The sequence below is a fragment of the Erinaceus europaeus genome, chromosome 22, assembly GCF_950295315.1.
Source record: "Erinaceus europaeus chromosome 22, mEriEur2.1, whole genome shotgun sequence".
Lineage (NCBI taxonomy): Eukaryota > Metazoa > Chordata > Mammalia > Eulipotyphla > Erinaceidae > Erinaceus > Erinaceus europaeus.
This window is the reverse complement of record NC_080183.1, coordinates 5,477,903-5,495,226: the sequence shown is the minus strand read 5'-3', so window position 1 is coordinate 5,495,226 and position 17,324 is coordinate 5,477,903. Positions and strand designations below refer to the sequence as shown.

Here is a 17,324-nt window from a genome sequence, read left to right as displayed (position 1 = left end):
GACAGAGAGAAATGGAAAGAGAAGGGGAAGACAGAGAGGGGGAGAGAAAGACAGACACCTGCAGACCAGCTTCACCGCTTGTGAAGCGACTCCCCTACAGGTGGGGAGCCGGGGGCTCGAACCGGGATCCTTATGCCGGTCCTTGCGCTTTGCGCCACCTGCGCTTAACCCATTGCACTACTGCCGGACTCCCTGAGTCCTTTTAATTCTACACCTGGAACGCCTCACGGCCACAACGTGGCAGATAGCTCACAGCCATTCTCAAGGTGCTCGTGGGGGATATTGGCGGTGGATGGGCAGGGGCCCTGCGGGGAGGGGCTGACAGAGTGCAGTCTGGTCCTGGGGCCCAGGAGAGAACAAGCCTCAGGGCGTTGTGACTTGTCCCAGTTTCAGTTCCTGGCCAGACCCCTGAGGCCCAGGAGAAGACAAGCCTCAGAGTGTTGTGACTTGCCCCAGACCTGTAGCAAGGTGCAAGGGGCCTCATCTGGCACCCACAGGGTCCCCTGCCCAGGGCACCATAGATGAGGACAGCCTGTGCCCCGAATCAGGGGCCTCGTCCCATTGGCTGTCCTAGAGCCTGAGGGTGGGCATTGGGGCCCTCTCTGGCCTCTTGAAGTGCCCAAAGAAACTTCTTTGTGGTAGCAAAGAAAGGAAGTAAGATTGGAGACAGGAGGTGGCCCAGGGCCCCCCAGCCTCCCTTCTCCTCTTAGACCGCAGGTGCGGCCCCATGAAGTGTGGGGTCAGGAAGGAAGGGCCTGGGTCAGCAGGCCAGGAAGGAAGAGGGAGAGGCCATGCTGGCACGAAGGTGACACTCTGACGGCCACTCAAATACCCCTGGTGCCAGGATCACTGTGAACAGGCTCTTTGCCCCTGGTCCCCCCACCCCCGCCCTCCTGTGTCTGTTCCCCCCTGCTGACAGGGAGACTCAGCTGGGGAGGAAGTGGCCAGGGGGTCAGCTGGGGGCGGAGGCAGAGCTGAGACCTGTCCATGCTCCCCTGTGGCCTGGCCTCACTCACAGGACACATTCCCACAAGCTGTGTCCCAGGTGGCTCCCAGCAGGGACTAGGCTGGGCTGGTGGACACTCAAGTCCCTTACTAGCCCCTGAAACTGTCCTTTCCAGAGGGCCGGGGCTCATCATGCCTTCAAACCCAGGATCCCACCTTCTGTTGGCCCTGCCCTGCCTCACTAGTCCCCCCCTCCCCGCAGTCTCATCTGGGTGGGAGCCCCCCAGCTTCCTAGAGAAGCTATACCCAAGACCCCCAGGCTCAAAAGAAAGACCAGAGGCAAATCTGGGCTCACAAAGGAGCCCCAGGAAATGTGGGCAGGGTAGGGGGGTGATGAGCCCTGGGGTTCAAAGACGGGTGTAGCCGGGTCTTCAGGGCAGAAGGGGAGTGGGCAGTGAAGCAAGCAAGGCTTGTTTTTAAATTTTTTTAAATTACCTTTATTTATTTATTGGATAGGGACAGCCAGAAATTGAGAGGGGAGGGGGAGATAGGGAGAGAGACAGAGAGACATCTGCAGCCCTGCTTCACCACTCGCAAAGCTTTCCCCCTGCAGGTGGGGACCGGGGACTTGAACCTGAGTCCTTGTGCGCTGTAATATGTGCGCTCAGCCAGGAGCTCCACCACCCGACCCCCGCAAGGTTTTATTTATTTATTTATTTATTTATTTATTTATTTATGTAATTATCTTTATTTATTATTGGATAGAGACAGCCAGGAATCAGTAAGAATGGGGTTATAGAGAGGGAGAGAGACAGACACCTGCAGCCCTGCTTCACCACTTGTGAAGCTTTCCCCCTGCAGGTGGGGACCAGGGGCTTGAACCTGGGTCTTTGTGTGCTGTTACAGTGCACCACCACCAGGCCCCAGCAAGGGTTAACTTTTTTGTTAATATTTCATTTGTGAGAGAGAGAAAGAGAACCAAAACAAACACCACCCTGGTACATGTGCTGTTGGGGATTGAACTTGATACCTCATGCTTGAGAGTCCAGTACTTTATCTACTGCGCCACCTCCCGGACCACAGGGTTAACTTCTTAGTTTAAAAAAAAGGGGGGGGGGAGTTAGGCCATAGCACAGCGGGTTAAACGCACGTGGCACAAAGCACAAGACTGGCATAAGGATCCTGGTTCAAGTCCCCGGCTCCCTACCTGCAGGGGAGTCACTTCACAAGCGGTGAAGCAGGTCTGCAGGTGTCTGTCTGTCTCTCCCCCTCTGTCTTCTTCTTTCTCTCTGTGCTATCCAATAATGACTACAACAATAAAACAAGGGCAACAAAAGGGAAAATAAATAAATATATTTTTAAAAAAAACTTTTAAAAAAATGCAGGGGAGACAGCATGATGTTTATGCAAAGAGACTCTCATGCCTAAGGCTTTAAGGTCTCAGGCTCAGTCTCCTGCACCACCATAAGCCAGAGCTGAGTAGTGCTCTGGTAAAAATAAATAAATAAAAATATATCTTAAAAAGGTTGTAGTTGCTAGCCATCTTACCCTCCTCCCAGCACAAACAGGGCTTTCTCCTGCTGTCATCAAAGTGGCCTTGGTCAGTGGCCTTAGAATCTGCTCCTTCTGCCCAAGAGTCTGCTGATAACCCAAACAAGTTGTATTTTCTCTACACACATAGGAAGAATAACCTGTTAAGCTTGTTGCTGTGAGTTACTATGGGAAAGTTGATAACTGTATAAAAGGGCCGGCACTGTGTCCTGCTCAGGCATGAGTCAGTTTGTCAGAATAATAAACTCTGCTTCCTGTGTTGCACCCTCACTGTGTCCCATCACTCTGCCTGAGAATCCAGCAGGGCCAGGCCAGGGGTCAGGAGAGGGTCCCGGGCTGTCCCACTCCATTAGCTCACACGGCAGCTTAGCAGCCAGGCAAATTGCTCACTGACACTGGAAATGCCTCTCGGACATCGAGCCTTGCATCACAGGATTGCGACACACTTCTGGTCCCCCCAGGGCCCTGAAGATAGACTGGAGGTGGCCAGAGGCCTGACCCACCCTTGGTCTTCAGGCTCCCTGATTGTACCTCTGGGAGCTGCCCACAGTCCCTGATGGTCACAGGAACGCACAGAGGATACTCAGCTCCTGGCCCTGAGGCTCCTGCCAGGAAGAGCCCAACTTCCTGCCTGGGGAAACTCAGGAAGACATTCTGGTCTCAGGTCCCAGCCTGACACACCGACACACATGACACACACTGCGCTGCCTCCGCCACCCAGCCAGGAAGCTCTCCTGGGTTTGGGGGTGGGGAGTTTGGAAGAAGCTTCCTGATCCCAGATTTCTTGATTTTTGTTGTTAGAAAGCCTAATGATTTTTTGCCTAAAGCCTCCATGTTTATAAACCATGTCTGGTTGATTGTTAATAGGTGCCCAGTAAGTAAGGCTCCAGGCTCTCCTACATTTTGTTACAACTCCTTCCCAGTATGGTCTGGAGAAGTGTCAAGTTTAAATTAATAACCTATAGTCCCTGAAATCAAGCAAAATGCATATCTGCAACTCTAACCTCTGGCTTCTTCCCTTGAAGGGCTTGGAGTTTGTGTATTTATTTATTTTTCTTTTTGTATTTTTATTTATTATTGGATAGGTACAGAGAGAAATTGAGAGGGGAGGAGAAGACAGAGAGGGAAAGAGACAGAGAGACACCTGCAGCTCTGCTTCACCACCTGTGAAGCTTTCCCCCTACGGGTGGGGACCGGAGGCTTGAACCTGAGTCCTGTGCACTGTAATGTGAGCGCTGAACCAGCTGCGCCACCGCCTGACCCCAGGTTTGTGTATAATAGTGCCCTGAATGCTTCTCGAGGCCTCCGAGAATTGCATGTGCCTGACTGTGACATTCAGACAAGGCTACTGTCATCAAGGTTTAATGTAATCTTAATGCCTCCCACTCCTTGAAAATAATTTCTGCTTTGACAATTGTTCCTGGATTGTGTTTTACCTAAAAGCATCTTTGATCTTCCTGTTCCTTGATGTGGTTTTATCAGTAGATATTCTGCTATGAGTCCTGACCGGGGACACACCTGCCATGCCCATCTCAAGGTGTCTAGATGCTGTCCCTCCAGACTCATTAGATAAACTAAGAGGTGACTGAAGTGATTCTCAACCCTGAGATGCTTCGGATTTCAGGGGCCTGGCATCTGGCTGAGGTTCTCCTACTAGTGTATCAGCCGTGGGGGGCCCTTTTCCTTCCTCTCCCAGCAGCCTGACTCAGGCCGGCTCCCCTGGGGTCTCTAGTCCTTAGTAGGGTTCCAAACCCTTCCTGCAGGCCTGGCTGGCTCCTGGGAGCTGGGGGCCACTGAAGGCCGGGTCTGGCTTCATGGTTAGCTCTCGGCCACCCTCCTCAGCCTGAGAGACGCAAACAGCACCCCAATGCACAGCTAGGACTGACTGACCTTCTTGTCCCTCAGCCGGGTGTGGGAACTCCAGCCTGGGGCTTGAGCAGGGCTGGGAGGGTATGGGCCCCCACAAGGCCCCAGGGTAAGTGTGGGGGGGCCCTTGGAGATAGCCAGGACTAGTGCAGACACGCCCTACCTGCTCTCCACCACATTCCCACCCACTCCCAGCGGCCAGGGTTTCCTGTGGGGCTGGTTGACCAGCCAGTCACTTCCGTGTCCCTGGAGAAAGAGGCATCCCCATAGACACCCCACACACACACACACACACACCATGTCCCAAGTTGCTTATGCTGGGACCTGGTGCCAAACAGCCCCAAGCTCTCTGCCAGCCTCAATTTCCCCAGCACACACAGCCCTGGCCTGGGAGTCTCGCGCTCTGCTTTGCTCTCCTCATCCTCGGTCCTGTCCTGCCCTGCCCTGCTGGATTCCCTGCTTAGGGAGGTCTAGACACTCCCTTGGCCCCCTGCACACCCCACCCCTGCCCCAGGGAGGGGGTTGCTCCTGCTGCCTGCTGGACCCCAAGACACAGCCCAGTTCTGCGCTCCATCCAGCCTTGGAGGAAGCGGGGTTGGTGTGCTGGGCACTGCCCTCTGGGCAGTCCAGGTGCAGCCAGGTACCAGAGGGAACTGGAGGGCACACACCCTCTCTTCAACTGGCCTGCATGCTCCTGGCATGCTCGTCTGCCCTCTCCTTGGGGACAGTTAGCTCTGCTCAGTGTCAGAGCCTTTGCTCACCTGTTGTTACCTGCTCCTCCTCTTGCCAAAGTCAGGAGGGAGGTACTTTGGGAGGCTGCAGGTCCCAGTTTCTCTCCTGACCTCCTCCCTCAGCGGGCCAAGGCTGCCAGTGTAAATGGCTTCCCAGCAGCCCTGCCCACAGGTGTTTCTGAGCCAGGGTGGTGAGGAGTGGGGGTGCCTCCTGGGGCCCCCAGGGGCTCACTTACCCCCATATACATGGAGTGTGACAGTTGCCAGCAGCAGTGCCACCAAGGGCCATGGCTTATATCTGATCTACATACCTGAGGCTGCAGAACAGGCCTCAGCTCGGGTCCTAGGAGTCACACCCAGCCGCGCCCAGGACCAAGCCTGCTACGCTGGGACAGACAGGCCTGGGCCCCTGCCCTCTCTCTGGCACTCAGGGGAGGAGTGAGCCCACTCCTGGGTTCCTGAGTCTCCTCAGGGAGGCATCTCTGTAATTCACCTTTATTTATGAAATAAATACTCCAGGTTGGGCCTCTCTCAGGGTACTGGCCAGTGGGGCTGGGGGTGTCAGTGGGAAGGGAGCCTTGCAGCCCCCACACACCCCAGAATGCCCCAATGCCAGCACTGCTGCCCAGTGAAAGTTCTGAAAGTCCAGGGTGGGGGAGGTCCAGGTCAGGCCAGGCCTAGATGCAGGTGATGAACATGTCCATGGAGGTACCCACGGAGATCTCCTGGAAGAGCACGCGGCCCACGGCTGGGCCTCTGGGCGCTGCCCGTAGCAGGTCCTGGGCTCGCTGCAGAAGCTGGTGATTGCGCCTGTAGCCCAGCCTCCGCAGGCCCAGGACAGCCAGCACATGGTCCCGTCTGTGACACAGGACACGGGCCCAGGGTTCACTGGGGCAGGGAGGGGCTGGGCAGGTGGGCAGGGCCCAGGGTCCAGTGACCCCCAGGACAGCTTGGGAAGGGGCACTGGGTGGCGGTGCACCTGGTTGAGCACACACATTACAGTGCTCAAGATTCAGGTTTAAGCCAGGCGCCCACCTCTAGGGGAGAAGCTTCACAAGCAGTGAAGTAATGCTGAGGGTGTCTCTCTCTCTCATTCTCTAGCTCTTCATCCTTCTCAATTTCTCTTTGTCCTGTCTAATAAAGTTTTTAAAAAAGTTTCAGTTAGGTCTGGGGAGACAGCATAATGGTTATGCAAAGAGACTCAAGCTTGAGGCTCCAAAGTCCCAGGTTCAATCCCCTGCACCACCATAAGCCAGAGCTGAACAGTGCTCTGGTAACAAAACAAAACAAAAAGACTCTTAAGATTGATGCTGTGTGGTCCCAGGTTCAATCCCTAGCACCACCATAAGCCAGAGCTAAGTAGTGCTCTTGTCTTTTGTGTTATTTTTTCTGTAACTCTCTCATAAAAACAAAACAAAACAAAACGTGTCAATAAAAATAAAAAAGCAAAAGAAAGGTGCAAGAAGGAACCCTGACTCTGACTAGGGACTCCCTCCCTCTGGGACACTCATGCAGGAAGGGGGGTGAGGCGGGGGGGGGGGAGCGTGCCGGCAACTCCCCCAGGAGCACCCCAGATCCTCCAGTCCTCGAGGGGGGGGAGGGGAACCCCGTGGTACTGGTGGGGCAGCCTGGAGCGCGGAAGAGGCGGTTGCGAAAGGGGACAGGTATTTGTGGGGAAGCGTTGGACCGGGAAGGGGCTGTGCCCTGGGGCTTTCTCCAGAATCCCCAGGAATCCAGCGATTGGGGCTGGGATTTCCAGGGTTTGTGACTCATACAAACACACACACACACACACACACACACACACACACACACACACACACGCAAAGCCCGCTCACTCCTCCCCAAGTGGCAGCTGCCTTTTTCCTGGAGGGGTGCATGCTTCCCCACCCAACCCCCCCAAAAAAAAAGCTCCCAGAGGGCGTGTCTGCACCGCTGGAGAACCCCCACCCCTGCGCCTCCAGGGATCTACCCCCCTCAGCTTCGTGTCCGGCTCCCCACCCCACACCCTCCTGCAGGTCAGGGGCGGGGCGCCCACCTGATGTCTGGGTAGTTCTCAATGAGCGTCTCCAGGTGACGCTGGATGTCATTCTTGTAGGTCTCTCCCAGGATGTCGGCCAAGCATGGGATGGCCTGGTCCAGCCAAGTGGACTCCGAGCCCTGGTGCAGGGTGCGGTGGAGGGTAGAGATGGCAGCTGAGAGTGCACCCCAGCCCCCACTGTACCCATCTCCCCTCCCCAGAAAACTGAGGGGGAGGGGGTGTCTGGAGAGGGGGACTCAGCTCCCAGAGCTGGAGGGGGCAGGGATGGAGGGGGCCATTCAGGCAACCCCAGATGGGATGCAAATATCTGCCAAACGCCTCAGCGCCCTCCTCCAACCCAGGGTGAGACTGTACCAGGCTCTGGAAGGTGCTGCCAATGGCCTGAGCATCCTGCCCCATCTTCTGTGAGCCTGTTAGGCGATCGGTTCCCCGGAAGCGCTCACGTGGCTTCAGCACCTGCGCCAGATACTCGCGGACCACATAGCGGTGGGCCTCCTGTAGTGTCTCCTGGGCACAAGGACAGGTGGGAGGGGGCAGGGGCAGGTCAGGGGATATGGCAAGGGGGACAGGGGCAAGGTGGGGGGGACAGGGACAGGAGAGGGCAAGGCAGAGGCAGAGCAGGGGGTAGGGGTAGAGTACAGGGGCAGAGGCTGGGGCTGGAGCAGGGCCAGGGCAGGGGAGGCAGGGGCTGGGGAGGCAAGGCAGGGGCAGGTCAAGGGTACAGGGGCTAGGGCTGGGGCAGGGGCAGGGCAGAGACCACCCCAGGGTCACCCCCTCCAATACCTGTGCTCGAGATGGGACCACATGCTCCAGATGGCCGCCAAAGGCCATCACCTTGTCCAGGACGGGCTGGAGGACATCCTGGGTCAGCCAGTCCTTGGTGCACAGGACCTTGAAGAACGGCTGGGAGCGGGGGAGGGTCTTCCAGAGGGGTCCTCCCCACCCAGACCTTCTCCAGAGTGACAGAGTCAAAGGGCTTCCAGAGGGGTCTTTCCCTCCTAGACACTGGTGGCACTTCCCCTCTGAGCACCCACTGTCTCCAGGCCTTCCTCAGGAGCCCTGGCGCAGGGACTGTCCTGGCCCACCAGTCAGCCTGTCAGCAGGCTGTGTGTGGGGTCCGCTTTGCCCCCAGGCTGCAGGCATTGTAGCACTCATGGGTGTACAGCAGGGAGAGGCTGCCCACCTGCACGTCTTCCTGTAAGACCTGCAGCAGCCGCTTCTGGAAGGTTCCGATGGCTTCTGTCAGGGGCTTCTCCAGTCCCTCAAATGCCCCCGGGAACTTGGCCAGCAGACTGGTCCTGGGAGGGGACAGGACATGGGACAAAGCGAACTGGGGGCTGTAACCCAGCATGCAGTCACATAGGCTGGACACCCCTGCTTTAGACTAAAATGTGAAGGGCTACCCCCCAGTGGTGGAGGAGCTCTGGAACCAGTACCATAGAGGAGGCAGAGGGCAGGTCAATGGTGGGGGGAGTGGACCCCAAAGAGGACAAAGGCTGGTGGGAGGCCCAGGGGGCAGGGGGCAGCGGGCAGTGGGGGGGGTCTGCTCAGCCTGGGAGCTCTCACCCTTGCAGAATCCCAGCTCTGGGGGCTGTGCCACCCCTGGCCTGGGGAAGCCCCTGGCAGCTGGCCTGGCGCCCTGAGTCGGATCCTCCCGCTGCCGTTCCTGGGACTCGGGTGACCCCTGCTGGCCGTGCTGGCTTGGCTTCAGGACACTCACCTGAGTTCCTCCAGCGTGTTAATGTAGGCGCCCAAGTGCGGCTCTGTCACCGCCTCCGACTCCAGGTATGCCTTTTCAAACCTGGGGAAGCAGCGCATCAGCTTTGGGACCCTCCCCTGCCGGACCATGTCCCCTCTAGACCTCAAGAGGAGGCTCTTGCTACCTGTCTGGGAGGTGGCACTCCACGCCTGTCCCCTTGCTCCCCCGCACCTGGGCACAAAGAGTCCAAAGGTCCTAGCACAGATCTGCAGGGTGGTGGCCTCCAGCTCCGCGGAGATGGCTCCTGCCGCCTTCACGTGCTCAGCCACCAGCTGTGCGGTGTCACAGGTCAGAGCCCTGATCCTAGCCCCCCACCATGGAAGTCAGCCCTTGTTCCCTGCAGACCTCCATCCTCTCCTCCAGCCTGGAGCCAGCCCTCCAGCCCCACCCCAAACCCCCAGACAGAGAACAGGGCCCAGCTCTGAGGATCGGAGGGGAAGAGGAGCCACACCATGTGGACGTCCAGAGACAGCGGACTGTGGTAGAGGCCTTGCAGCACTTCAGGGGGCTCGGCCGCCCAGTGACTGCGCTCCAGCTCCAGGATGTTGTCGAAGCAGCTGGTGATCTTGGTCTGGAGGATGGTAGAGGAACCGCATGAGGCCCTGGGATGGGGTCCTGGCCCCCACCCCGGTCCTAGCGCAGGCCCCACCTCCAAGAAGTGGGTGTAGTCGCTCTCCAGTCTCGCCCACATCTCTGGCGCCAGGAGTGGGGGCAGAGGCTCAGCGGGCAAAGCCATGTCCGGGGCACCCAGGAAGTTGGGGCTGGAAGGCAGGGAGGATGTGAGTCAGCCCTCACCCCCAAGAGCCGGGGTTCCTGGCTCCCCAGCAAGCACACAGCTACCAGGACACCTTCTTGCTGGACCTTGCCAGTCTGCTGGGGTGCCCTCTGCATCACAGCTTGGCGACTGACAGCCTTCCGGCCTGTTCAGGCAGGCCCGGAGGCCAGCAGGGAACCCCAACACTCTGCGGTGCCTCCACTGTGGCCTAGCCTGCAGGCTGCCCTGCCCTGCGCGGCCATAGAGACCCTAAAAAAAGGGATGTGTGTGCCCCATTCTCAGGGTGGCTGGGAGCATCTCAGCTTCAGGAGTGCTTGGGGACACCTGGAGGGGGGCTCACCCACCCCAGCTCGGGAGCGCGCCCCCCAGCTCCAGGACCTCATGGGGGCCCGGGGTGAAGGGTGCCCCCCACCAACTCTAGGAGCTCGCGGGGACCGCAGAAGAGGGGCGCGCGCCCCCCAGCTCCAGACGCGTTCGGCCCCGGGAGAGCCCCCGCCCCGCTCACCTGCCGTAGACGTTGGCGGCCCAGTCCAGCAGCAGATAGAGCTGCTCGCAGCCGTGCGCCTCGCCCACCAGCTCCTGCAACCGCTGCGCCACGGCGCCGTGGTAGGCGCTCAGGTACACCTGCCAGGCGGGGAAGCCCGCCTCCGCGTAGAGCGGCTGCACGTCCCGCCGCACCGTCAGCAGGTCGCCGCGCACCAGGCAGCCCAGCGCGCCCAGCTGCCCAGCCAGGCCCCCCGCGCTCCCGGCCCCGGCGCCCAGCACGCGCTCCTGCGCGCTGGTCTTCACCGCCGCCTCCCAGGCCTGCCGCCAGCGGCGCGGGGTGCGCAGGAAGTCGCCGTCGGCGGGCGGCGCGGGGTGGGCCGCCTCCTCGGCCCGCACGGCGCGGGTCAGCTCGGCCAGAGCCGCCGTGTTCACGCCGCCCGGGCCCAGCGTCTCGCGCACGATGGCCGTGATCTCGGCCGCCAGCGCGTCGTAGTGCAGACACACGTCCATGGCGCGGCGCGCGAAGCCCGTGGGGTCCTGCTCGAAGGTGTGCGACGCCCGCTCGTCCACCAGCCGCTCCTCCAGCTGCTGCAGCTGCTTCAGAGCCGCCAGCAGCTGCCGCTCGCTGATGAGGTCGGCCACCGCCCTGCCATCTGCGGGGCGCGGGGGTGAGGGGCGCCCAGGAGGGTCCCCAGCCAGCACAGGCCCCCCACCACCCGCAGCTCCACGCACGGTGTGTGTGTGGGCGCTTCACGGTGGAGCAGGGCTGGCGGCCCTGGCTCAGGTGACCCTGGTGGGCGGTGGGCGCTGGTCTCCCAGGAGCCCAGCAATTGCACAGGTGGGAAGCCCCCAGAAGCCACGTGCAGACACAACAGCTGGCCGCTTAGACCTCCCCGCCCCTCAACACTCCCTGAGGACTGCTGGCCCTTAACCTTCCTAGAGAGCCTCTGATACCCCACCCGATGGCCCCATCCTACTCAGTGGCAGTCCTGACTTCCACCCCAGGCCCAGCTCCACCTTCTCACTGGCCTCTGCTCTTGGCCAGCCCTTCGGCACCATGATAACGGGCCCGTCATCCTTCCCTGAGCCTGCCACCCTCAGGGGCCCCTCTGGCTCCCATGCCCCTCTGGGGTCCTGTGATCAGAGAGCACCAGGGGCCCTGCCATTCCTGTTTTGGCTAGCAGCCAGGCTGCAAGGACCATAGAGAGGCTGAGGTTCCAGGATTATGCAGATCTAGGTTTGAATCCAAGTTCTCTGTGTCCCAGCTGTGAGACTCCTGGACCTCTCTCTCTGAGCTGCACTTTGCCCATCCTTCCAACCGGTGTGTGGGGGGGGTCTTTAGCTATGGGGGGCCATGGGGACAAGGCAGTGGGGCTGCACTTCATCTGCTCACCTGCCTCAGACCTGGGTTCCCCGGGGCTACCCCCAGCTGACAGCTGCCGCTGGACGCTGCCCGTGGCTCCAGAGGGCAGCTCCATACCCTGGGCTGGGCCGGGCACATTGGGGGTCCGGGACTGCTCCAAGGCAGGGCTGCCCTCTGGGGCCCGGCGTAGGGACAGGAACCGGAAGTGAGAGAACAGGCCGGTGTCGTCCTCAGGGGACCGCGTGCCATTCCGTCCAGAGACCCGCTGGCTGGCCCTGGTCAGGGCCCTCCGCAGGGTGCTCAAGGAGCTGGGTGCATCCCCGCTGCTTACCCGCCGAGTGCCCTGGCCCAGGGTTGGTGGATGTGCATGGTCTTTGGTGCAGTGCAGCTCTGGGCCTGGCGTGACTGTTCTTGGGGAAGACATCTTGGCATCGGGAGAGCTGGGGGAAAGGAGGTTTAGCGGAGGCCTGGTAGCGCCCCAGGCATGACCTGACAGGAAGCACAGGCAGTGCAGACAGCTTCCCTTGACCCCTCCTCCACCACCAAGGCAAGATCATTCTCTCTAACAGCTGGGGCATCTGGACACCAGCTGGGGGCCACCACTTTCTGGGACTTCATGCAAGTAGAGCCTGGGCCCAAAGCCCCAGCCCCAGCCCCAGCCCCCTACCACCCCCAGAGCCCTCAGCTCACCCTACTCAGCCCATCAGGCTGGCCTCTGCTTAGAGGGGACTCCCAGGACCCCTCCCTTGGGGTGTTTTGGAGGTGGCGTTGAGCTTAAGGCTGCCACAAGGGCTTATCAGGGCCTGCAGCCAGCAAGGGAGGGGCTGAGCCCTATATTTAACCAGCCAGGGGAAGGAGGGGTGGGGGGACTTCCCATCCATCCAGTACTTCCCTGCCCGCCCATGGGCTCTGCTTCCCCAGGAGGCAGGGAGGGGGCCTCTAAAGCTTGGGGTACAGAACAGGGTCCCTGGCCCTCCGGGAGCTGGGGTCTTCCACCCATATGCCTTCTAGCCATAGCATCAAGTTCTGGGGGGGGGGTATCTCTGCTTGCCCCTCCCTTGCCCACTGTATGTGAGGTCCAACTAAGTGTTGAAAAAGTTGGGGGGGGGGGGCGAAGGAGAGCACCATTTGATGCTGAGCCCCGCCGGTCCCTAGCTCCCCACCCAGGACAAAGGCCAGGCTGAGCCAGCCCTGACCCCTGGTGACAACAGGATTGGCTGCAGTTCCTGGGGGGCTAGGAGGGTGACAGCAGGAGGGGTAGGGCCAGACTGGCAGCTCCCACCCCTCCAGCCAGATGCCTGCCCAGGCGCCTATGCACAACCAGCCACCACCACCCTCCCCTCAGGCCACTCCACAGCTGGAAAGAGGCGGCCCAGGGAGGCAGGGTGATTGATGAGGCCCTATCAGCCCCACCCCGGCCACAGGCCATTGCCCTCTCCTGGCGCCCGGTCTGGGGACCAGCCTGGTGACTGAACCCACACGGGCAGGGGCTCATGTCCCAGGGGCACCTGTCCCCCCTGCTGCCTGTCTACTGACTTTCAGTGGCCAGAGGGGGCAGGAGTGGGGATGGAGAACATTCCAGAATGGGAAGGCAAGGGGTCCCTTCTGTGTGCCCAGCTTGCTGTGAGCTCATCCCTGATCACAGTTCTCAGGGGTTGCTCCCCTCTTCAGAGAGGACAGAGGGCCCTGGAGCATCAGGTCTATGGGGAGGTGGGTGGGCTGGCCCAGGGGTGATGCTGGAGACCCCCACCTGGGGTGGATGGTGAAACTTGGGGCCCCCCGTCTGCTCAGCTACCCCCTCACTACCAGGCTGGTGGAATTGTCCTCAGGGCCTGGCACCACAGCCCCCTCCACATCCCCACCAGCTCTTCATTCTCCACAACTGAGTCCCACCAGCATTTAATCCACAGTGATACCCCCAGCCCCCCAAGCCTGTGCCCTTAGTCTTGTACTGGAAGCCCCCTCCCTGATGGCGGCTTCAGCACTGGGACTGCCTGGCCTGCACCCCCCACCTCCCTGCCTTTTCTCAAACCCTATGTATCCGACTCCCCAGCCTCCTCCTCTCTGCCCCCCAAATATAATCTGGATTTTGGGGCCCAGGTGAGCAAGTGTCCCTCCAAGTGCCACACCCTGGAGGTGTGAGGCACCCATGTGTCCTCAGTAAGCACCATCCCCTCATCACCCCAGCACCAAAGTGAAGGCAGCCTCCCTCTGCCCGCCACCCTGGAGCCCCTGCCAGACACCCCTGCTCTCTTAAAGAATGCCAGGCGGGAGTGTCACCCAGAAGTTGTTGCTGGCCACCCTGTCCGGACCAAGGAGCCAGACACCAGCCTCCCCTCCTGCAGCTTCCCCCTACTGCCCTGTGATGTGACTCTTTGTCCCCCCCCCATGCAGGTCCCCCCCCAACCTTCCCAGCCCTGGGGGCTGTGCTGTCCTCCCAGGCCCATGGCTGGCTTCCTGGTCAGACCTTGCCCACACCAGACCATGCCCAACCTCCCCACCCACTGCTTCCCCACCCCTCACAGGCCCCCGGCCCCCAGCCCTGCTCCCCTGCCAACACACCCCTCCCTGCAAGCTGGATATCGTCCTGTAAATGAGGTGACAGTGTGTGTCCACCGCAAGGGCGGGCTGAAGCCCCAGGAAACCAGTAAAGCTGTTGTCACTTGGTGATTTGTAATCTGCTTACAAAATGGCTTTCTTGTACCCCCAAAACCTCAAGACAGGCATTAAACTGCTCCCTTCTCTGTGTCAGCTGAGCAAACTCCCCTGGCCGCCAGGGCCCTCAGCTTAGCCTGTCAGCTCCTCCTCACAGCCCCCAGCCCCTGGCCATACTCACCAGGCTCTCACGGCTGAAGCAGTCCCACTGCTCAGGCTGTTCCTTCTGCCTACAGTAACCTTGCCCCACCCACTCCTTGAAGGTTGGTTCCACCAGGTGGCTCCTCCTCCAAGAAGTCTTCCCTGACTCCAGCCCAGGGTCAGCACCCTTGCTCTGGGCCAGTTCCAGTTCTGGGCATGACTTCTCTAAAGACAGAAGGTGGTTACAGTGTGTAAGGCCTCTACCCCTCCACCACGACCCTCCCAGGGCATTGACTGGGCCTGCTGTGGCGGACTCCCAGGAAAACAGATCACCTGCCAAAGGCATATCAACTGGTGGCAGTGCCCACTCTTGGCGGGCTGTGCCCTAGGGGTTGGCCTGAGCATTTCCCTGGGTGTGTGTGCCCACCCTAGTATGTGTGGGTCTCCAGGGCCCTGTGGCTGTCTATGTACACATCTGTCTGCTTTCTCTGTGTTCATGTATGTTCTCACATGTATATGTCTGCTGCATGAGTACTTTGAGGTATATTCATGTGTGTGTGCTTTGTGAGGCGTGTCCTGTTTGTATTGTGTGTGTAGTCTGTGTTCATGTGTATTCATATATGTGCTGTGTTCTTGGATTTTTATTTTCCCTTTTGTTGCCCTTGTTTTTTACTGTTGTAGTTATTATTGTTGTAGTTATTCTTGTTGTCATCGTCATTGTTGGATAGGACAGAGAGAAATGGAGAGAGGAGGGGAAGACAGAGAGGGGGAGAGAAAGACAGACACCTGCAGACCTGCTTCACCACCTGTGAAGCGACTCCCCTGCAGGTGGGGAGCCGGGGGCTCGAACCGGGATCCTTAGTTGGTCCTTGCGCTTCGAGCTACATGTGCTTAACCCACTGCACTACTGCCTGACTCCCATTCTTGTGTTTTTTAAAAAATATTATTTATTGGGAGTCAGGCTGTAGCGCAGCGGGTTAAGCGCAGGTGGCGCAAAGCACAAGGACCGGCATAAGGATCCCGGTTCGAACCCTGGCTCCCACCTGCAGGGGAGTCGCTTCACAGGCGGTGAAGCAGGTCTGCAGGTGTCTGTCTTTCTCTCCTCCTCTCTGTCTTCCCCTCCTCTCTCCATTTCTCTCTGTCCTATCCAACAACGACAACAACAATAATAACTACAACAATAAAACAACAAGGGCAACAGAAGGGAATAAATAAAATAAATATTTAAAATATATATTATTTATTTATTTTCCCTTTTGTTGCCCTTGTTGTTTAACATTGTTGTGCTTATTGATGTCATTGTTGTTGGATAGGAGAGAGAGAAATGGAGAGAGGAGGGGAAGACAGAGAGGGGGAGAGAAAGATGGACACCTGCAGACCTGCTTCACCGCTTGTAAAGCAACTCCCCTGCAGGTGGGGAGCCAGGTGTTCAAACCGGGATCCTTAAATAGGTCCTTGCACTTTGCCGGGATCTTTAAGCCAGTCCTTGTGCTTTGCGCCACGTGCGCTTAACCCTCTGCGCCAACCCCTGACTCCCTCTTGTGTGTTTTTATGTATATGTGCTGTGTGAGATGTTTGTTCTAGTGTGCGCTGTGTGTATGCTGTGTGAGAGGTGTGTGTATTTGTGTGTGCTGTGTGTTCCTGTGTGTGTTCTGTGAGGTGTGCTGTGTGTGTATTGTGTGGGGTATGTGTTCCTGTGTGTGCTGTTTGGGGTGTGTTATGTGTGTTTTCCTGTGTGTATTGTGTGAGATGTGTGTGTTGTGAGTATGCCGTGTGAAGGGTGTGTGTTCTCATGTGTGTGCATGCCTGCTTTGTTCTGGTGCTCTGGCCTGCCATCCCAGCTGAAACCTTGGCCCAGGAGGCCAGAAGCAGGCCACACCATCATGGGCCAAGTCCCTGCCCAGGCTTCCTCTGCCCCTCCTGCCCCACCTGCTGGCACCTACCTGTCAGGTCGGGGCCGAAGGTGGACTGCCTGCCAGGATGAGTGGCCACACGGGGCCTCCGAGCTGGGCCCAGGCGGCTGGGCCTCTGAAGCAGTGAGCCGGTGACCAGCAGCTGGGACTTCCCATTGTGGTCAGCGGCAGCCACCAGCCCCTCCCCTCCCCTCGCCTCCACAGCCCCTACTTTCACTTTTAGAAGCTCCCCCCACCCCAAAGACAACTCACGCAACCTTTGATCCCTGGCTGCAGCTCTGACTTGGGGCTAAGACTGGAGAGAGGAGAAGAGTGGGGGTGGGGTGGGGAGCACTCTGAATGTTGTCCTCAGTTCCCCCAGCCCCCTGAGGCAGACTGAGGCCAAAGCTCAGGCCCAGGCTGGGGAGACCAGCTCATGGCACCAGCCCTCTTCCAGGACACAGGACATGTGGCCTGCCTGTCCATCTGCCAAGCTTTCCTGCCTAGGGGTGGAGTGGTGGAAGCCCAGCATCTCAGGGCCTCGAAGGGGGGACAGGTTCGGTAACATCACAGGGGACGCAGAGCCAGCCACATGCCTCTCAGGCTTTTGGAAGACAGGAGGGCCCAGAGGGACAGAGCCCACCTGAGGCAGGAGACAGCCGCCAGAGGCTGGGTGTTGGGTATTGCGCCAGCTCCCCTGCATTGCTAGATGCTGTGGACTATTTACATAATCATCCTTTTCCCTGAGTCCCGCACTGCCTGCAGGGTATTGGTTAATCCCACTGGTTAGAACCTTCCCAACAGCTGCCATGGAAGCTTGCTACCTTCACGCTCTTTTCTCCACCCCCTCTCCTAGCCATTTCCTTTTCCCACTTGCCACTTCCGGTTAAAGAGATATATAAAGGCGTTGTCTCTGATCAATAAAGGTATTGCATTGCGTTCCGCTCCGCCACAAGTTCCTAGTTCCTTTCCCGCGTCGCTGAGTAAGCAGCAGCCCAGGTTGGCTCAGGTCGAGTTCTCTCCAACCCAGAGAGCACATGCCCAGGAAGAAACACCCTGAACACAACCCCAGCAGCTGGGGTGGAGCAGGGGTTGTGAGCAGAGGTGGGGTGGTGTCCT

The 17,324-nt window shown here is 59.1% G+C and overlaps 1 protein-coding gene across 1 annotated transcript; it reads right to left on the bottom strand.

Moving 5' to 3' along the window:
* Positions 1-5,574: 5,574 nt before the first annotated feature.
* On the bottom strand, positions 5,575-16,489 carry EXOC3L4 (exocyst complex component 3 like 4). The gene is made up of 13 exons (XM_060181077.1): positions 16,253-16,489; positions 14,354-14,533; positions 11,548-11,957; positions 10,174-10,807; positions 9,543-9,654; positions 9,345-9,464; positions 9,065-9,165; positions 8,855-8,935; positions 8,318-8,432; positions 7,918-8,037; positions 7,489-7,641; positions 7,132-7,253; positions 5,575-5,951 (listed from the first exon to the last, which is right to left on the bottom strand). The coding sequence occupies exons 3-13, from the start codon at positions 11,939-11,941 to the stop codon at positions 5,771-5,773; spliced, it is 2,133 nt and encodes a 710-aa protein (XP_060037060.1). The 5' UTR covers positions 11,942-11,957; positions 14,354-14,533; positions 16,253-16,489; the 3' UTR covers positions 5,575-5,770.
* Positions 16,490-17,324: the final 835 nt, after the last annotated feature.

Coding starts and splice junctions, on each gene's coding strand:
- EXOC3L4 (XM_060181077.1), bottom strand. CDS start 11,941: ATGTCTTCCCCAAGAACAGTCACGCCAGGCCCAGAGCTGCACTGCACC. Junction 9,166..9,344: donor TGTCTCTGGACGTCCACATG/GTGTGGCTCCTC, acceptor GACACCGCACAG/CTGGTGGCTGAGCACGTGAA. Junction 8,936..9,064: donor TTTGGACTCTTTGTGCCCAG/GTGCGGGGGAGC, acceptor CTGCTTCCCCAG/GTTTGAAAAGGCATACCTGG.